General features: G+C 41.9%; 1 protein-coding gene across 10 annotated transcripts in view; it reads right to left on the bottom strand.

The window, feature by feature from the left end:
- The window catches only part of KIZ (kizuna centrosomal protein), a 70,066-nt gene that overhangs the window by 25,012 nt on the left and 25,930 nt on the right, over positions 1-19,124 (bottom strand). For 4 of the 10 annotated variants that reach the window (XM_083448676.1, XM_083448681.1, XM_083448683.1 and 1 more), the window contains 6 exons: positions 17,790-18,033; positions 13,735-13,869; positions 5,427-5,591; positions 3,428-3,578; positions 2,923-3,079; positions 1,714-1,779 (listed from right to left, as the gene is read on the bottom strand). In XM_083448676.1, coding sequence (XP_083304802.1) covers positions 1,714-1,779; positions 2,923-3,079; positions 3,428-3,578; positions 5,427-5,591; positions 13,735-13,869; positions 17,790-18,033 — 918 coding nt within the window. The remainder of the gene's footprint in view (positions 1-1,713; positions 1,780-2,922; positions 3,080-3,427; positions 3,579-5,426; positions 5,592-13,734; positions 13,870-17,789; positions 18,034-19,124) is intronic. The other 6 variants (XM_083448684.1, XM_083448678.1, XM_083448682.1 and 3 more) reach the window with 3 other exon arrangements.

Raw genomic sequence — 19,124 nt, 5'->3', positions numbered from 1 at the left:
TTTTTTTTTTAGTAATACCTTAAAATTATATATTAATGGAAAGATAATTTAATGAAGAATGTAATGCAATAACTTTTATGAAGGATTATTAATTACAACAGCATTCATTAAGAAGAAACGTGAAACACATAGAAAAAATGAGATATACAAAAATTCTTGTGCCAGTTAATACTAGTTTGGTAACCTTTAGCTTTAATTACAGCCTTACAACTCCTTCCCACAGAGTAAACCAAGTTTTTTTTAGTTCTGCAGCTGTAATAATGTGAAACCAAGATTGAATTATTGTCTCTATTAATTGGGCTTTACTGCTGGGTTGCTTCTGACTAACAAGTTTATTTAGTCAGCGCCATAGATGTTTGATTGTGTTAAGGTCTAGGCTACGTATTTTTAGGCATTTATATTCCCATTGGGATGCGGGTGGAGCTGTGGTTTAAACCACTGTGCCACTTGGGACTTGCCGATCGGAAGGTCGTGGTTCAAGGCCCTGCGACAGGGTGAGCTCCTGCTCCTGCCAACCTAGCAGTTCAAAAGCACGCAGTGAAAGTAGATAAATAGGTACTGCTCTGGCGGGAAGGTAAACGGCGTTTCCGTGCACTGCTCTGGTTTCACCAGAAGCGGTTTAGTCCTGCTGGATCACATGACCCAGAAAAACTGTCTGCGGAAGTGGACAAACGCCGGCTCCCTCAGCCTGTAAAGCGAGATGAGCGCCGCAACCACAGAGTCGTTCGCAACTGGACTTAACTGTCAGGGGTCCATTTACCTTTTATTCCCATCAATGACACAAATTCTGCCCACACCTTTTGCTGTCATACAACCCCAGATCATAACACTAACTGGGTGTTTCACGGTAGGTGTAATGCAAGTAGGATGTAAATCTTTTCCGATTCTTCTCCTCACGTATTTCATGCCATATATAAATATCAGTGTAAGCACTTTCACATTAAAAATCCAAAACGGCTATTTAAAGTAGCATGCTTCTTTTATGTTGTATGCACGCGCACGCGCACCCCCCCCCCCCCCCCGGTATCTATATTTTCAATTAAGGTGTTTATTCTTTGTATAAGAGAGGAAGTTCTAGATTTATTTACAAGAAATGGATATCTGTCAAGGATGCTAATGTGCACACTATCCACAAACCAAAACTGCCATGATATCTTGGATATTCTTTATAAACAAACATAATTAGCTGCCAGAAAAAGAGGTCTTAACAGGTCCTGATGAGACCTTATTGCAAAATATTTTCAAATTATCAGTATGCCTTTGTAACTGAGGCACAAACCCAGCTTTTTGTCTGGCACAATTTTTCCTCCCTTCTCTTATTCTAATGATACACATTCAATTACCACAGAAAAGAAAAGAGTCAAATCAGAAACATCTGTAGTTTGCCATCTAATTACTGATTCTTCCCCATGGAGACTGACCTTTGTAACACCGATACCAAGACCTGAAAGGCTAAAATAACAGGATATTCACAAGGTTTAAAATGTATAACATGATTACAAGGAATTAAAATAGGCACTGTTATTTTCCATCTTGGTTTATGTTAACATAAGCGTGGACTTTATGATCTTGCGTTTAATCTCTGTGCTCAGTATGTAGTAGCTGAATTTACTCACTATTAGGGGAATTCACAAGCTGCTGAAATGCAATGTTTTGATTATATAATAAAGTCAAACCCCGCATTTGAGGCTATTATGCAGCCATGACTTTTACCTGTAATAGGAATCTTTTCCACCAGGCTTTCTTCCTTGCTCTCATCTTCACACCAGCTTGTGACTTCTGTATGTGAACACACACAATAATGAAGCACATTTCAAAGTCACAGTGATCAGACCAGTTTGTTTTCTTTTTAAGCCCTATTCCCTTTCTTTTAAGCCCTACTTTTGTTATGTCTTGTTTATTGATCTAAAATGTCTATTACAGTTCTTTACAAAAGGACCCTACTGTGAACTTTAGCCAAATATGCTGTTGCTGTATCTCTGTGCAACTGCCAAAGAAAACAGTAAACTGGCAAAATACCTTGAATAGTTTAGGTCATGAGACTTTTTTCTTTTTAATTGTGATTACTTCACCATTTTGGCTATTAACCCATTTTCAATATTTGATATACATAAAACAAATTTACCCAGAAAATTAGTTTAAATCATAGCCCCTCTCTTTTATCAATAAAAATCTAGGAAGGCAACCTAAACAGCATTGCTTATGTTTGCCGTGTAAAGGCATCTGGGTCCTAATTGCTCATCTTTTCTGGGCTTTGATGCAAGGACACACTGAGTCACCATCTCCCGCTCCTAAATCAAATTACTTCCTTTAGCAAAACAAATTCATCTAACATTCATTTAATATTTTTTAAAAACCAATACATGTTTTTCTCAGTATGAAGCTTCTTCTAAAAAAGGGGGGGGGGGGAGAATCTGCCTATGCTTCCTTTGCACTAATAACCATGTTTCTAATACTGTATATATGTTCTTCAATGTTTTGTAGAGAAATGCATTTTACAATCTATAGGTGTTTCCTTTTCATAACATGTTTTAATGAGTTTATACATGATTCCATTTCTAATTTACACCAGAAACAGAGCACATGATTTTCCGAAACACAGAAATTACTACTGTAGATAAGCCACAAACAAAAACACCTTACTCAAAGGTAAGTTCAAATATACTTCTCTATTCACTTCATAAAGCCAGGACTCAATTGCACACATGGAGCTTCAGAGGAACTGGAGCTGCCTTGTTTTAGCTTCATACACCTAATCCTGCATTTATGAGCAGGGTAGCACACGAGGACTCTTATACGTCCACAGTGGGGAGTGGGGAAAATATATCCTGCAGTTTTCACTACTGCATATCCTGAGGTATTATATTATGTTATAATGCGTTATAGTATGTTAGACTAAGAATGAGCCTTAACAAAAATTACCCTTTTCCCTTTCAGCATTATTACCAAGCCGTTGTTCATATCTTCCTTGCTTTATTGTGTTATTGTTTGTTTGCAAATCACAAGATGTTTTATCGCTACAAGCAAGTGAGCTGTCTTCATATTCTACTGAAAAGCTTTCTTTCAATAATGATGTAGCCTACAGAAACAGAAATAAAACTGTATGATTATAACAATAACAATAAGTACATTACTATTCCTTTTTGTAACCCGTTAGACAGGAAAATGTTTAAAAACTGCTGTTGTCACAATATTTAGCAGCATTATAACAGTAAATAGAACAAGAAATAACATGTTTAAATGAAAAAAAACAGCTTAATCTCATTCAGGTTTTGCCTTAATATATACACTAGTCAATGTGTCTCCTACACAATTTATTGCATTGTTGCTTCATAGGCATTCTGGAAAACCAAACTTCTAGTGTCACCAATCTGTTTCTTCAAGGTATATTTTGGAAAGAACAAAAGAAAATGAAACAAGAACTGACCAGGCCACGTTGCTCGTGGCTCTCCAAAGTCAATATGGTACTAAGCATGTCTTTCACTTCTTGTTCGAATAAAACATTGTACTTCTTCAACAATAAAATATGTTCACTTAAACGTTTCCATGTCTTAGCAAAATAAGATGTCAATTCAGACCTAGGGAAAGAAAAAAGCAAATATGGTAGACAAAACAGCACATACCAATAAAGATGTAAGACTATCAATCTTCACAGTTAGCCAAATAATGAAATACAAATTTATTTAATAAAAACACCATTAACTTATTTTCTGAAATTCTTATTTGCTCAAATAGACACTAAGAGAAGAGTTGAAATTACATGTATTTTAACTCATCCCAAGCAAAACTTAAAATTAAGGTCTGTATAATTAGTATCTAAATATTAGTGGTCAGTATAGCACAGGTAGTAGCAGAGATTGTAGAGTTGGACCAGGGAAACTATAGTCCATATTCACATGTCCATGTAGCTCACAACCTAAGCGATCTCACCCATATGCTCAAATGTGGGTGAGATAGCTTACCGTATTTTTCGCCCCATAGGACGCACAGGCCCATAGGACGCACCATGTTTTTTGGGGGGGAAATAAAGAAAAAAAATTTATTTCCCCCCCAGGCGCTTGTGGGGCCGGGAGCGGGGAGAAGCGCTCTTCTCCCCGCAGCCCGCCTTCAGATCAGGTCCGGGGACAGGGAGAAGACGCGCTGCGCCTCCCCACTGTCCCCGGAGCTTGCGGGGCAAGAAGCGGGGAGAAGCGCTCTTCTCCCTGCCGCCCGCCTTCAGATCAGGTCCGGGGACAGGGGGAAGGCGCGCTGCGCCTCCCCGCTGTCCCAGGAGCTTGCGGGGCTGGCAGCGGGGAGAAGCACGCATCTCCCTGCCGTCAGCCTCCAAACCACATAGGGGGACAGCGGGATGGCAGCGTTCTGCCTCCCCGCTGTCCCCCGACCTTGTGGGGCTGGCGTTGCGGCTCTCCTGAAGCCTGGAGAGCGAGAGGGGTCGGTGCGCACCGAACCCTCTCGCTCTCCAGGCTTCAGCGAAAGCCTGCATTCGCCCCATAGGACGCACACACATTTCCCCTTCATTTTTGGAGGGGAAAAAGTGCGTCCTATAGGGCGAAAAATACAGTAGGTTGTGTGAAGTGTGGGGGCAGGACCAGTGATTCAGTCCTCCCCCCCCCCCCCGCAACTGGTGTGAGGGATAATGCCTGAATAGGGCTTACACATCATTGTTTAAGACTCAAGATTATGAATGCTTGAGTCACTGTTTCTAGATCCCTATCTCAGAGTTACAGCCCTGTCATCTACAAGCATTGGTGAAAAGCAGACCTCTTCAACTTGAATAAAAATTAAAAGATAAAAAGCAAGAACAACATGGAACTGCAAACAAGACTAAAACAAGCAAGCAACACATGAGGAGTCCTGCTTTCCCATCCCTCTGCAGCACTCCTCTGAGGATCCAGAGCTATTCGCCCCTCTGGGCCTGGCACATAGCATCAGTTTGCTTCATGAACCCTAAGCGATTATAGACAAGGCATAAGCTTTACATATAAAACACAAAACAATTGTTCAGTATGTCCTTCAAAGCTGCAACCCTACACACACTTACCTGGATGTAAGTTCCACTGAACACAAGAGTAGACACGCTTCGGATTATGCTGCAAAACAGGGGTGGCTAACCTGTGGCCCTTCGTGTCTTGTCACCTGATCTACAGCAGGGCTAACTTGTGGCCTCTTAGATGCTGTTGAACTCCAACTCTCACCAGCCCGTCACCATGGCTGATAGGCAGGGATGATGGGAGCTGAAGTCTAGGAATATCTGGAGAGCCACAGGTTAGCCATCTCAGCTGTAAAATCTTTAAACAGTGCATTTTGAATGGTTAAATCATACACATGAAATTTCAGGTATATGAAGTTCCTCCCTATAAATTCTCTGATTTCAATAGCATGACGAAAAATAAAGTGAATTGTGTAAATCTTAACAATGATCATACCTATCATGCTTTTCATCCAGCGTCCCACTTTTGTATTTAAGCGTTTTCTCTGGTAGAAGGCATCTATCAATTGTAAATTTCAATAATCTCTCAAGATGATGAAGGACAAGTGCTTCACATACCTCAAGGCCTTCTGGTTTTAAGCTGCCAATTTCATTACAGACGCTATAAAACAATAACAGGTGCTTAATGAAGTATTTGCTTAAACCCATTAATTATAAGCACCATTCTTATCCATGTAATCTATAATAGTTCCCACAGCAATTGGCTTCAATATAGACTGTAAACAGCAAAGTTAAAAGATATTGAATATCATCTAGAACAACCTCCTCAGTTGTGAGAGCCAGTGTGGTGTAGTGGTTAAGAGCGGTAGTCTCGTAATCTGGTGAACTGGGTTCGCGTCTCCGCTCCTCCACATGCAGCTGCTGGGTGACCTTGGGCCAGTCACACTTCTTTGAAGTCTCTCAGCCCCACTCACCTCACAGAGTGTTTGTTGTGGGGGAGGAAGGGAAAGGAGAATGTTAGCCGCTTTGAGACTCCTTCGGGTAGTGATAAAGTGGGATATCAAATCCAAACTCCTCTTCTTCTTCTGTGATACAGTCATACCTCGGGTTACAGATGCTTTGGGTTGTGCACTGCACCGAACCCAAAAGTACCGGAATGGGTTACTTCCGCATTTCACCGCTTGCGCATGTGCAGAAGCACCAAATCACGATCCGCACGTGCACAGACGCATTGAGTCGCGGGTTGCGAACACTGCAGGTTGCTAACGTGCCTCCCGCACGGATCACGATCACAGCCCAAGCATCCACTGTACTTTTATTACCCTAAAAGTTATTTCCCTGAAAGTTAGTGTTCTCCCCTTCTGATGCCAAAAGAATAACCACAACTAAAGTCATGATTCTCAGTTCCTTTCCCTCACTGCGAGAAGTGAGGTTACAGGGAACCAGGCAGAGGGCCTTCTCGGCAGTGGCGTCCGCCCCGTGGAATACCCTCCCATCAGATGTCAAGGAAATAAACAACTATCTGACTTTTAGAAGACATCTGAAGGCAGCCCTGTTTAGGGAAGTTTTTAATGTTAGACCTTTTATTGTGTTTTTAATATCCTGTTGGAAGCCGCCCAGAGTGGCTGGGGAGGCCTGGCCAGATGGGTGGGGTATAAGTAATAAATGAAAATGACGATGATGATGATGGTGATTCAGTAGAGTAACTCTCCCAGTGAAGTCTCCTTTGAGGAAGTATATGGTGGGATATTTGGAAAGGATGATTCTTTCTTTTATTTCAGGGCTTGAACCCACAGAGGGTTTTGAACTGGAGTTCAAGGGAAATTAGGAGACTAGTCAGTCATTTCCAGCAGTGTACTCCTTTCAAGAGGAAAACACACATACAGTTATTTCACTTATTTTGGCATGGAATGGAGAAACACAGCCTGCAGGGGCTTGAACTGGAGTCTGCCCAATGGGACAGTGTCCAGGTATAACCATCATATCACTAACCTGAACCAAAGTCATGAATGTTTAGTTTTACTGTGCATTTCAACTAATTTTGAACATTCATGAGGAATCCATGTCTCTGAAGCAACCAAATTATCTGTGCCACACATGGATTCTCTCAAGCAGACTGCTCATGCATGGTGATCACTAACACTTCTTTGTAGTGATTTGTAAGCCACTCTGGGAACCTTTTTTAGCTGAAGAGTGGGATAAACAAACAAACTCGCTGTTCCTAAAGGCAAGCAGAAGTCAAGCACAAACTACACCTACCTTAAAAGTATATGTAACAGGATGTAATGGGCCCTGAAGTATAGGGGAAACTTTCTAAAGGGCAGGAGAGGCGGGAAAATCAAAATACAGAAATAGCAGGGTGAAGGGAGAACATACACACTTCCTGTTCTGAATCATCACGACCTCTTTGACAGCTTATTTGCAGGCAAGATTTAAAATGTGATGAAACGTGCATTAGAAACCCCAGCCAGTGGGAGAGCTACTTGGGAAGATTTGCAACATGGAAATAGCAGGTTGAAAAAGATCTAAAACCTCCTCCTATTCCTAATTCCCACAGGAAATGGTGTTTTCATATTTTAATTGGGGTGCTGTTATATGCATTTAGATTAACTTTTATTTTGGGATTCAGACACAGTACTTGAGTTTAGTGCAGGGCAATTCAGTGTGGTAGTGAATGCAATTCACAGCCAGCAAGAGAAGATGCTGCCGAGCTCGATCCAGAAATCTCTATAGAGGTCAGAGAGTATCACACAACCTGCTATGAACTGTTAGTGAAAAGAGGCTTCCTTACTGATATAGCCGGTCCCCTTTTAGTTCTCTCTTTAGGCTAGAAGACACATGAATCAGGGACTACATTTAGCCTTCCTTAAGTATTTTATTGAGCCAAGAGTGTTTGCAAAAGGTAGTTTCAGCTTCTAGTAATATCAGAGAATAATTTTCCCATGGGTGTCTGGGTTGTTCCTCCCACTTACTCCAGAAGGCAGAACCTATACAAATCAGACAACTGTTATCCCTGTTTGGGACAGCATCCATCTCCCTGTTTCTGTCCAGCCTCATCAACAGACTCAGGCAATGCTGTTCTATAGTTGATCCCCCCCCCTTGTTATTTTTCTCAATTTGTTCACTTCTCCCTCATCTTATGTCCTTTCTCCTTATAGCTCTGCCCTTTTACTGTTCTCTAATCAACACATAAGCAAAGCCTGAGACTTATGGGAAGAGTCTAGTTATGAGAGTATGTCTTTGGACCCTCACACAGGGGATACCCAGTTCTCTTTCAGGACTGTTCTGAGGACCATTCAGAGAGGCATTGCTAGGGCTTAGAACTATTAGTGCCACAAACTGGGGGAGTGGGGAAGTATACTCAGAGTGGCAGGACTGTTCCCCTCCTGAGGGCATATTGCAGACGGTGAGTGAGCTGAACTCAAAGTCATCCAAGCCAAGTGAGACCATTTCAATGAAATCCTACATGCTGCCCAAGAAAAACCTGAAGAAAGCTCCTGTGGCAGTAGTAGTGTCTGGGACAGTAGTATCCAGTAGTGGAAATGAGGTTTTAAAACACCGTAAAAGTGATACATTTTGCTTAAGTCCTATGAGGCATTTGCTCCAGCTGTCAGGACTGCAGCTTTTATTTTAATATTTGTCAGGCCTTCTCTCCTTTAGATGAAGAAACTACACAGAGAGGTCCCAAAACCAATCTTAAGATCAAACAGGATATTAAGAAGCTAACTGAGACTGATGCCTTTATAGTGGATGTTGGTTTAAGACTCTTTGCAGTTTACTCCCAGGTTCCTGGCTGGATTAATCCAAGATTAATCTGCCGTCCACTCCATTTAAAAGGGGGCAGGCTATTTGGCAAGGCTCTTGAGGAGGATAAAAATAAGGTGATCCAAAGAAGAAAAAAGCAGATTGGGAATAGTTCCTCTCATCTCTTTAGGCAGTGGTTTTAGGGCCAAGAAGGCAGAGAATCAGAGCAGACCCAGTTCCCAGCCCAGCGAACAGTGGTCCCAGCATCAGTGTGAAGCCGTATTCCATCCTGAACCGGTGGGAGAGACACTCTCTCACACGCAGGGCGCAACAGGTATATGCCCTGGCTTCTGGAGTGATCAGGAGGAAGAACTCAGGGAGGTCCAATGTTCCTTTTTGCTACTGACTAAGCCAGGGGTTATCAACCTGGTCCCTACTGCCCACTAGTGGGCGTTTCAAGATCCTAGGTGGGCGGTAGGGAGTTCTACGGCACAGTCCTCCTTCCATTGAGGCCTAGTGGGCAATAAGGAAATTTTACCATCAAGAAAGATGCATTAGTGCGTGGTAAGTATAAAAAGGTTGACTACCCCTGGACTAAGTCATGCATGTGGGAAAAACACAGTCCACATTGCTGGCTAGCAGGCACATGAAGAATAAGGGTTAGAGCTGGGTGTGTCCCCTCTGCAAAAACAGTCCTGTAAATTCTTTTTTCAGATTCAGATGCATTAATGCTTGTTTTGTTTTGCTCACACCCCTCAGGGAGCAAACTCCAAAAGAACTCTGCATGGAAAGTGACACTGCCAGTAGCCAAAGAATCAAGGGAAGAAGAGAGGAAGAGAACATTTAGTTGTATTGCTCATCTTAAATAGTAAATGTCACTCAATATGCCTCAGGCCCCACAACTGGGGGGCAGGGTGGGGGTGCCACACACAGTCCCCACCCCCACCCTGCTCCAGCTTAAAAACAACAACAAAGACTCTTACCCACCCCCAAACAACAAACAAAAAGAAAACCAAACAAAGCCACTTTGCACACTCTGAAACAGCTGTGTATAAAGTTCCAAGGACTTAATTCTCTTTTATATGTACCCCAACATACATGGCTGCTGCCAACTTTGTGATGGCCTCCCTTCTCCCTACAAGAGCTACGTGGCTGCTCCCCAAAAGAGCATGCTTAGCGCACAAAGCAAATATCATTGTTAAGAGTTTCCACCTTTACATTCTTCTTCTCTGCAGACTTGACCAGGCTGAGAGCCACCCAAGGAAACCTTTCCTACTTATTAAATTCAACCACAGTTACCAAAACAAGCAAACTACACAGACAACAGATCAGAGTCTCGTGGACTGAACTGGAAACTAAATCAGTGACCTTATCCTGCTCAACCCAAATGCATTTGTAGTTCTGGGAGGGGACCTCAGCACCAGATTGGGCCCTAATGGCCACATTCTCTATGAACAGCACAAATGTCCTCCTCTCAGCCGTGAAGCCGATGGATTCCTCCTCACCCGCTGCTCAAAAGATCAGAAATCAAACTTTGCAGGCCTCTGCTTGGCTCAAACAGCATTTAGGCTAAACATCTACATTTTAAATGGTGCCCTTGAAAGCGACTACCCAGCTGAATTCACCTACCTATCTGGCTCCGGAATGAGTGCTATGGACTATATAACTGTTTCTAGGGACCTCCTTCCTTATGTTAAGACCCTAGAAGTTATGCCTAAATTTGGCAGTGATCACTTCCCAATTCTCCTTCAGCTAAAAGCCTTCACTCAAGAGATACCTGTACATACTGAGGACTGCTACCAGTCCTTCCTAATGCCAGCAGGAAGAACTTACCATCGACCCAAGTGGACTCCTCATCTAAGCCAAATGATAACTGAACTACTGGCCTCAGATCGCCTGCAGTGCCCTGATATCTGCTGTCTCTCCTGATGCACTCTTGGAGAACTATAACACCCTTATAGTTCCTAATCTGGAATAATAGCACACGCTTGAGACAACAACAGCACCACTCCAAGACATGATTTGACAAGGACTGTGTTAATGCCAGAAAAGTTCTTGCTGCCACTTACAAGGCTTATGTATCCAAGAGCAAACCAACAGCTGCATTGGACCTCCTCCAGCAGAAGAGATACTATAAGCATCTGCTGGCACAAAAGAAAAGGGATGCCATGAAGAACACCTGGACACGACTTATCCCGGCAGCCAAATCCAATGATTCAGCCACATTTTGGCATATTACATCCAGCCCACAAAGCAATGGCCCAACCATGGTGGACTGTCACATCCCCCCAGGGACCTGGGAGGCTCGCTTTCAGGAACTCTACTTGGACACCTCTGCTAAAAGTGGAGACTCTAGTCAACTATAGAGAATCTGCCTATGTGGGCACCAGTGATGGTAACGAGAGATTAACAACCTGGTAGCTCAGCTAAGACTGGAGAAGGCCCCAGGGGAAGACCTAATTCCTCAAGAGGCCATTAAAAACAATATGGACTTCTGGGCCTCTATTCTGGCCTCACTCTTCACCTGCATTGACACCCATGGCCGAGCCCCCAAGGACTGGGAGCTTGTAATCATTGCCCCCATATATAAAATCATTGCCCCCATATATAAAAAAGGAAAAAGGGATGATACTGCAAACTACAGACCGATTAGAAGAAGAAGAAGAGTTTGGATTTGATATCCCTCCTTCCACTCCCCTTCAGGAGTCTCAAAGCAGCTAACATTCTCCTTTCCTTTCCTCCATCACAACAAACACTCTGTGAGGTGAGTGGGGCTGAGAGACTTCAAAGAAGTGTGACTGGCCCAAGGTCACCCAGCAGCTGCATGTGGAGAAGTGGAGACGCGAACCCAGTTCCCCAGATTACGAGACTACCGCTCTTAACCATTACCCCACATTGGGGTAGCAAACTTTACACAAGACACCTAACAATGGAAATTCCACAACTGGATGGAACAAGAAAATATACTTTGAGAGGAGCAAGCTGGCTTTAGGGAAGGCTGATCCACTATTGACCAATGCCTCCATCATCTCATTGAGAAGTACTCCTCCCACAACACAACCTCCCTTTATGCTGCTTTTATAGATTTCAAAGCAGCATTTGATTCCACACCCAGAGCTAAACTGTGGAAAAAACTGGAGGCCACCTCAATAGACGTCTACTCCATCTAATTTGTATGCTACATGAAGGGACCTCACTTAATGTAAAATGTAACCCCTGGGGCCATCTCACCAATGCCACTGGAACCAAGAAAGGTGTCAAGCAAGGCTGCATATGGCCCCCACTCTTATTTAATTTCTACATCAACTCAATGGTAAGCCACCTCCATAGCACAAACTTTCACTTCCCAAAACTTGCTGGAAGACACATCCCTGTTCTGCTCTATGCAGACAATGCAGCAATATTTTCAAGAACACCTATTGGCCTCAAAAGAGCACTGAGAGCACTAACACAGTATTGCAAGGAGGACCAGCTAGAACTCAACTATCAGAAAACGAAAATAATGGCATTTGCCAAAAGGCCTATGAGCCACTCCTGGAGCATAGATGGCTATAAGATTGAGCAGGTCTCCTGTTTCAAATATCTGGGGGTAGTTTTTCATTCTGCTGGCAGTAGGAAAGCTCATGGAGACTATGTTGCTGTTATTGCTCAGAGGAGCGCATCTTCAATCCTTAATTTTTTTAAAACAAGAGGTGGCCACTATATACCTGCAACACTCAAATTATTTGAAGCCAAGCCAATAGCACAACTTCTCTATGGTGCCCGGCTGGGCCCCTTCTCCAATTTTGTACGACTAGAAGAGAGTTTGGATTTGATATCCCGCTTCAGCACTACCCTAAGGAGTCTCAAAGCGGCTCACAATCTCCTTTCCCTTCCTCCCCCACAACAAACACTCTGAGGTTGAGTGGGGCTGAGAGACTTCAGAGAAGTGTGACAAGCCCAAGTTCACCCAGCAGCTGCATGTGGAGGAGCGGGGAATCAAACCAGTTCACCAGATTACGAGTCCACTGCTCTTAACCACTACACCACAGTGGCTCTCACTACACTAGAACCTGTACAATCCAAATTTCTAAGATCAGTCCTTCAAGTCCCAAAATGTGTCTTTAATGTCACTCTGAGACTAGACAAGCTTCACAAAAGTGGAGGCTAGAGTGTGGGTGACTATACTCAACTATTGGCTCAGACTATCTCTATTTCCCCTTGGCCTTGCCCCACCAACTATGAGTGATGATTTTCAATCCACATGGAAACAGGCAGTGGCAACTAAAATCTCATCCCTGGGCTTCTCTCCAGGTCTTCTACCCAGCATGGGATATGATCAGGCCAAAGCACTCATTAAACAATGTGCAGTAGACACACAGCCAATTGGATCTAGCCAGTACCCCAACTTTTATTGCCAATGAATCCATCAGATACTCTGCCTCCCCCATGGCATATCTAACTAAAGTCCCTAAGCATCGGAGGGCCTTTACCCTGGCACGATGTCATGCCAGGAAGATTGCTTACTCCGAGAGACAATGCCCCTGTGATTCTGGACAATCAGAAACAATAGAGCATGTGCTTCTCCAGTGCCTGTATTACAGAGACATTCGTATTAGCCTCATCTACCCACTCATCTCCCCATAAGGACCCAGGGTGCACAGGGCAATTCTATACCTCCATGCTGCTTTCAGGTATCAACCCTGCTACAACAAACAATGTTGCCAGGTTCTGCATAGCAGTGCTCAAAATTTGTTGAATGATGACCTGTGCCACAAACTAGATTTAATGAACACTCATATTGGAGTGCTTTGTAAATTGATAGCCATAGCCTTTTATATACTAACCTTGTATGCTCTTCCACAGCCGATTAATGCTCCTAACCCTTCTTTTAGCTTCTTATAGTTTTAATATATATACCTTCTGTTTTAATAATTTCAGCTTTCCAAAACGTTTTACAGATTTTTAAATGATTGTACCCTGCCCTACTTGTGCTGGTCTATGACCGTAATAAAGATTTGATTTGATACATAGACAAACACTATTACTGTCTCCCAATTAAAAGAAAATAATATTTGAACCTTATAAGGGTCTCCAGCTCTACTGTATTCACAGCTTTCCTCTGGTATAACATCAGGTGTTCCTGATCTGCTGTGGCCACAAACTGCTCTATGAATGTCAAGACATGAGCAAATCCTTCAAATGTCAAAGATTTTCTGCAGAAATAAACAAATGCTATTATAACCTATTAAAATATTCACATATAAAACCAAAATGGGCACACAACTGTACATGGGGAGGGAGTCATATTTGCTTATTCATGTGTATGACGTATTTGCATATAAAGAAGAAGGTGGGATCTTCCACTTAAAATCAGGTGAATCTTCCTCCTCCTCCTTTGGTATAATAAAACAGAACAGTCTCCATTTTCCACTTTATACATGAATGGGGTGTACACAAATCTGTCATATCTAATTTTTCACATAAATAAAAAGATTTTGAAAACTTCATGAAACAATATGAACACTTTAAAAAATAATAATTACAATATGCACTGTGTGCTCATGGTAATGAATGTGTTGTATAAAATGACAATGGGATAACTATTCTATCTTCCATATATTCATATTTTTGAATGGAGCTAGCACTTTTGATAAAGAGCAGGAAAGTTGGAATGGATCACTTCATTTCTAGCACACACCCCAATCTTCTATAGTACCTTTAGATTCATGTGTGCATGAGGACTGGCCCAGCTCTTGTTTCTAAACTACAGGGCATTATCACGTTGTGAGCTTCCAGCCCATGAAGCAGAGCACAGGCAGAGACACAGCGTCAAGATGTCATCATGCACACTGGGTATCCCCACCTAAGAACATAAGGCAGCCATACTGGATCAGACCAAAAGTTGATCTAGGGCAGGATCCTGTTTTCCTAGTAGGCAACAAAATGCCTGTGGGACGCCCACAAACAGGACCTAGACATTAAAGCAGTCTTCCTGAACCTTGAGATGATTTAGACTACAATTCCCATCAGCCCTCAGGTTTCTGTATCTGACAGCAAACACTGTCCTGATTTTATTATTAGAAATTGTGACCCTTTTAGAATATTAGAAGTGTAGAGTAGGAAGGGACCCCAAGGGTCATCTAGCCCAACCCCCTGCAATGCAGGAATCTCAATTAAAGCATCCATGGCAGATGGCCATCCAACCTCTGCTTAAAAACCTCCAAGGAAGGAGAGCTCTCAATCTCCCAAGGGAGAAGGTTACACTGTCGAACAGCTCGAACAGTTTTCCTGAGGTTTAAGTCAGAATCTCCTTTCTTGTATCTTGAAGCCATTGATTTGAGTCCTAACCTCCAGAGCTATATAATACATTAGTGTATTGCTTTGTCTTCTTTAAAAATAGAAAACTTACCTCATGTTCAGATCAGGCACTGAATACATCTCAAATGTACGTTTTAACAATGAGGCAGTGAGCTGCAAATGATAGCTCAAACAACTTAGCATTTAGCCCTTTCTAATTTAACAGTACCCAAGCATGATTGTATTTTTATAAATCTTACACCTATATAAATGGACAAAGCTAGTGGTTCCCTACAGGTATAAAATATTACTGGAGAGATTGGAGTAAGTGATACCTCTATAATGATGCAAATTGAAGTTTAAGCTTTTTAACAATGGGGAATTGCTAATCCTTTTACAGAGGTGTAAATAGCTATTCAGGTTTTTATTTCAGACTGCCTGTTTTGTTTCCACATTCAACAGCAGAACTCCACAAAGCAAAACACACAGCTAGCCTATAAACTGTTCAAGAACAGCAGCAGCAACATTCATTAGCCTTATCAAGGTTTTTGAAAAATCTATAACTTTAATATATATTGCAAATTACACACATGAAATTGTAAAATATTCTCCCAAATTGCTAAACTCTACTGCAATGCAATTCCACAACAGTGACTAAGAACAGTGGAAAATGAAGATGGTGCGGGAGTGACGTTTTCAAGTTTAGACCTAACACACATTGAGGCAGTGAGAACACACAGGCAGTTCAACGGGGCTTTTCATTGCGCTGAAGTCTTACAAAATCTCTATTTCAGCTCGCTCGCTCCCTATTGTGCTCCTCCCCCTGGGTGGTCTTTCCAGGGTGCCACTTGAAGGGAATACATTAATAAAAAGGAGGGGAAGGAAGGGACACATAAATAAAGAAAAGCAAAATGGATGACATGATGCAGCAGGCTATGGATCAGGGGTCAGCAAACAAGGGGTCTTTCTCTTTTACAGGTTGCTTCCTGGAAACAGTCTGATTAAGCTGACAGCTTGAATTATGTGTTACATTTTGTAATGCACAATCCATCTGTGCTAAGTCCTCTTGAATGCAGCTGAAGCAGCACAAGCAAAAGGTCTCTGCCTTGTTCCTTCTTAAACATGAGCTTGAAATACTCATTATCTTCCTAAGTGCTAAATCCGAGAGGCTGAAGTTTTTAAGGCTCTAAATGAAGCACAGGTTAGTTATGGGAACTGGCAAAGTGCTGGGCAAGACTTTCATTTAAGAGTTTGACAATACTGACATGTAGCAAATTTCACAACTCCCTGAACTATCAAATTTCTTTCTGATTTCTTATGGTGGATGGTGGAGACCTGAAGTATCAATAATAGAAACAGATTGATAACTACCAGACGGCACTATTTAGACATCTTGTAGGAAGCTCAGAGCACAAAACTTCAATTTGTGATTGGGGAAGGTTGGAAATCTGGATGTACTGTTATGTACTAAAACAAATGGTGAAACATAAAAGAAATGTGCTGTGAATAAAGCTTAAAATCATTTTATTTATTTTTTGGGGAAGGGGAGCTAGTCTAGGTCTAAAATACAAAGTGAATCCATTATCTGTAGCAACATACCACTTGAACTAAACACAGAATCTTCACTTACAATAAAGGCTGATTATGTCGTTTTCTTCACAAAGAGGTTATTTTCAAATAAGGTACAAAATTATGCTGTGTGTAAAGATGACTAATTACATTTACCATATATTTCCATGTATTGGACGCCCCCATGTATAGGATGCCCCCTATTTTTGGGGAACCCCAAATTAAGAAAATGGGGGGGAAATTGCCCTGACTTGTTGAAATTTTAGGAGGGGAAGATTGCCCAGAGGCTAACAGCCCCACGCGTCTAACAGGCCACCTATCAGCTGTTCCTTTGCCGGCAATCGCTGAGCTTTGGGGGGGGGGTGCAGATATGAGCTGGGGGGGGGGGGGAAGAGTGGTGAAGCTTTTTTTCCAATTACTTTTACCACTTCTCGCCTTTCCCGTGGAGCCTGCGTACAGTATTCTGCTTGCCTCCTCCCACTCTGCCCCCCCTACAGCTGGGAGGGAGGCTGTAGGAAGTCCGTTTTTGCCGTGTGGTGTCTTCATGCGGCTCCATTTGTGTGTGGACGGAGCAACATTACACAGGAGGAGCGCAAGGCGTGATGTTTTGTTGAAGTTAAAGGTGCAGACGGAGGATATTACTTAAATCGCCATGCTCCTCCTGTGTAACGTTGCGCTGCCCGTGCACAAATAGAACCGCACAAAGACTACGATGCATCACAAATACCATTGGAAATTCCTCAGTTTTAGCACTTACTCAGAAAATGAGCATTTCTGGTTGCTTAAGAAGAAACAAGACAGAGTTCAGACAGTTATATTGTGGTAACACTTGCAGGGGGACTAGGCAGGATGGAAAAGGCATGTAGAGTGACCAGAACTAAGCAAGAAAGCTTGCAGCTACTTGGAGACCCAAACCAAAAGGAGAGAATCTGTCTGTTGCCCAAAAAAGGGTAACATAATAGTTTCAGCCACATCTCTGCAACCTTGAATGACTTGCCACAAGGGGCAGTGAAACAACAGATCACTTTCTCTCAATAGTACCATGTTTGCTGGAAGCGTAAAACTGTGACATCAAGCACAGTTTTATTGCTGGAAGTGAACAAGGTTTAGGGGGAGGTTAAACAGCTTGAGGATCAGTGAGAAAGAAGGCAAAGTGGCAAAACCTTCCAATGATGTCGTGCACACCTGCGCTAAAATATCATTAGAAAAAATGTTCCAAATGGTGTTTCAACTGAAAGGAATGAAGAAATCAATGGCTTGGTTTTACCTTATTGTGAGACTAGCAGATGAGCCTCCACTTGAGCTATAATGACATAATGCTTGTGAACATGGATGTTCTTCCTCATTATATGGTGTGCTGCAGCCTAAATCCTGTAGTTTTAATGGTTTCCCTTCTTCATCCTCTTCACTGAAAGAAACAGTAAGGTCACTACTTCCACCTGAACTTCCACCTTCTTTCTCCTGTGCATTTTTGTCCAGCATCAGACTATCCTCAGGAACTGTAACAGAAGCTTAACATTAAAAATATTACAAATAAAGATAAATTACAATGAAAATATTAATTCAAATTTGATAATAGTTGTATATATCTTTCAGTTAAAAATACATCCCCAAACATAGGTCATAACTGGCTACTTAAAAAATGTTAAATCCTGTGTTTTCAAAAAAGGAAAGGTTGAAAGCAATATATAGTAAAATACATAAATATACTGTAATGTCAAGGCCATTAAAAATCTTCATCACCAAGTACAAAAGTAAATGATAAAAACAAACCATCTCACAGTCTGTCTAAAGAAGAAAGTTTTAGAAATATATACAATTTTTAAAAACTGTACTGAAAAACTCAATCAATGGAAAAGTAGAGACCAAAGGAGATTGTCTTCTGTTTGTCTGCTGGAGTCAATTCCACCAGCATATTTCACCAATGATTAGTTTTCCTATAGAACAATCGAATAAGACCACAAGGCCTCTTGTATACTTTATACTTCTTATGTTAGCCACTTTGAGTTTTTCTTTCAAAAAAGACAGGCTATAAATATGAACAAATAACGAGGAATACGTATTCAGAATTGAAGCTAGATATCTCTACCACAGAAACTAATGAAGAAGAAAATACAATCAAGAACCAACAGAGAGAGAGAAATCAGTTATAGCACTGAAAAGTTCAATGAAAATCCAATTTAAAAATCATGGAATAAGCAGACAGACAAAAACAAGTCTGACTTCCATTCCTGAACAGCAAGATCAACAGCAGTGGAACTGGGTGCTTAGAGAGGCCAGGTAACTGTGTACTCCTGCTGAATGCCCCTTTAAAGGACTGTCAAGTTAAATTCTTTTCCACTACAGTACTGTGTTCCTCAGAAAGTAATGAAGACAACAGGACAAATATTTCTATTCAAGAACATGAAAGAGATCTAGAAAGCTGCACCCAAAAAGTAAATAAAGGACATAGGTCTCTTGCATGGACTCTCACTATAGTAGCTCAGGCAGTAAACAAAACTTAATGCAAGCAATAGATAGCCCTCAATGCATCCCCGCCATTGTTAGTATATAAAAATGCAGTTCCTTTGCATCTGCAGATAATGCAGTGATGGATACCATT

Source organism: Podarcis tiliguerta (assembly GCF_965153285.1).
Source record: "Podarcis tiliguerta genome assembly, chromosome: 7".
NCBI lineage: Eukaryota > Metazoa > Chordata > Lepidosauria > Squamata > Lacertidae > Podarcis > Podarcis tiliguerta.
Note: the sequence above shows the minus strand (reverse complement) of the source record. Positions and strands in the feature narration are given on the sequence as shown.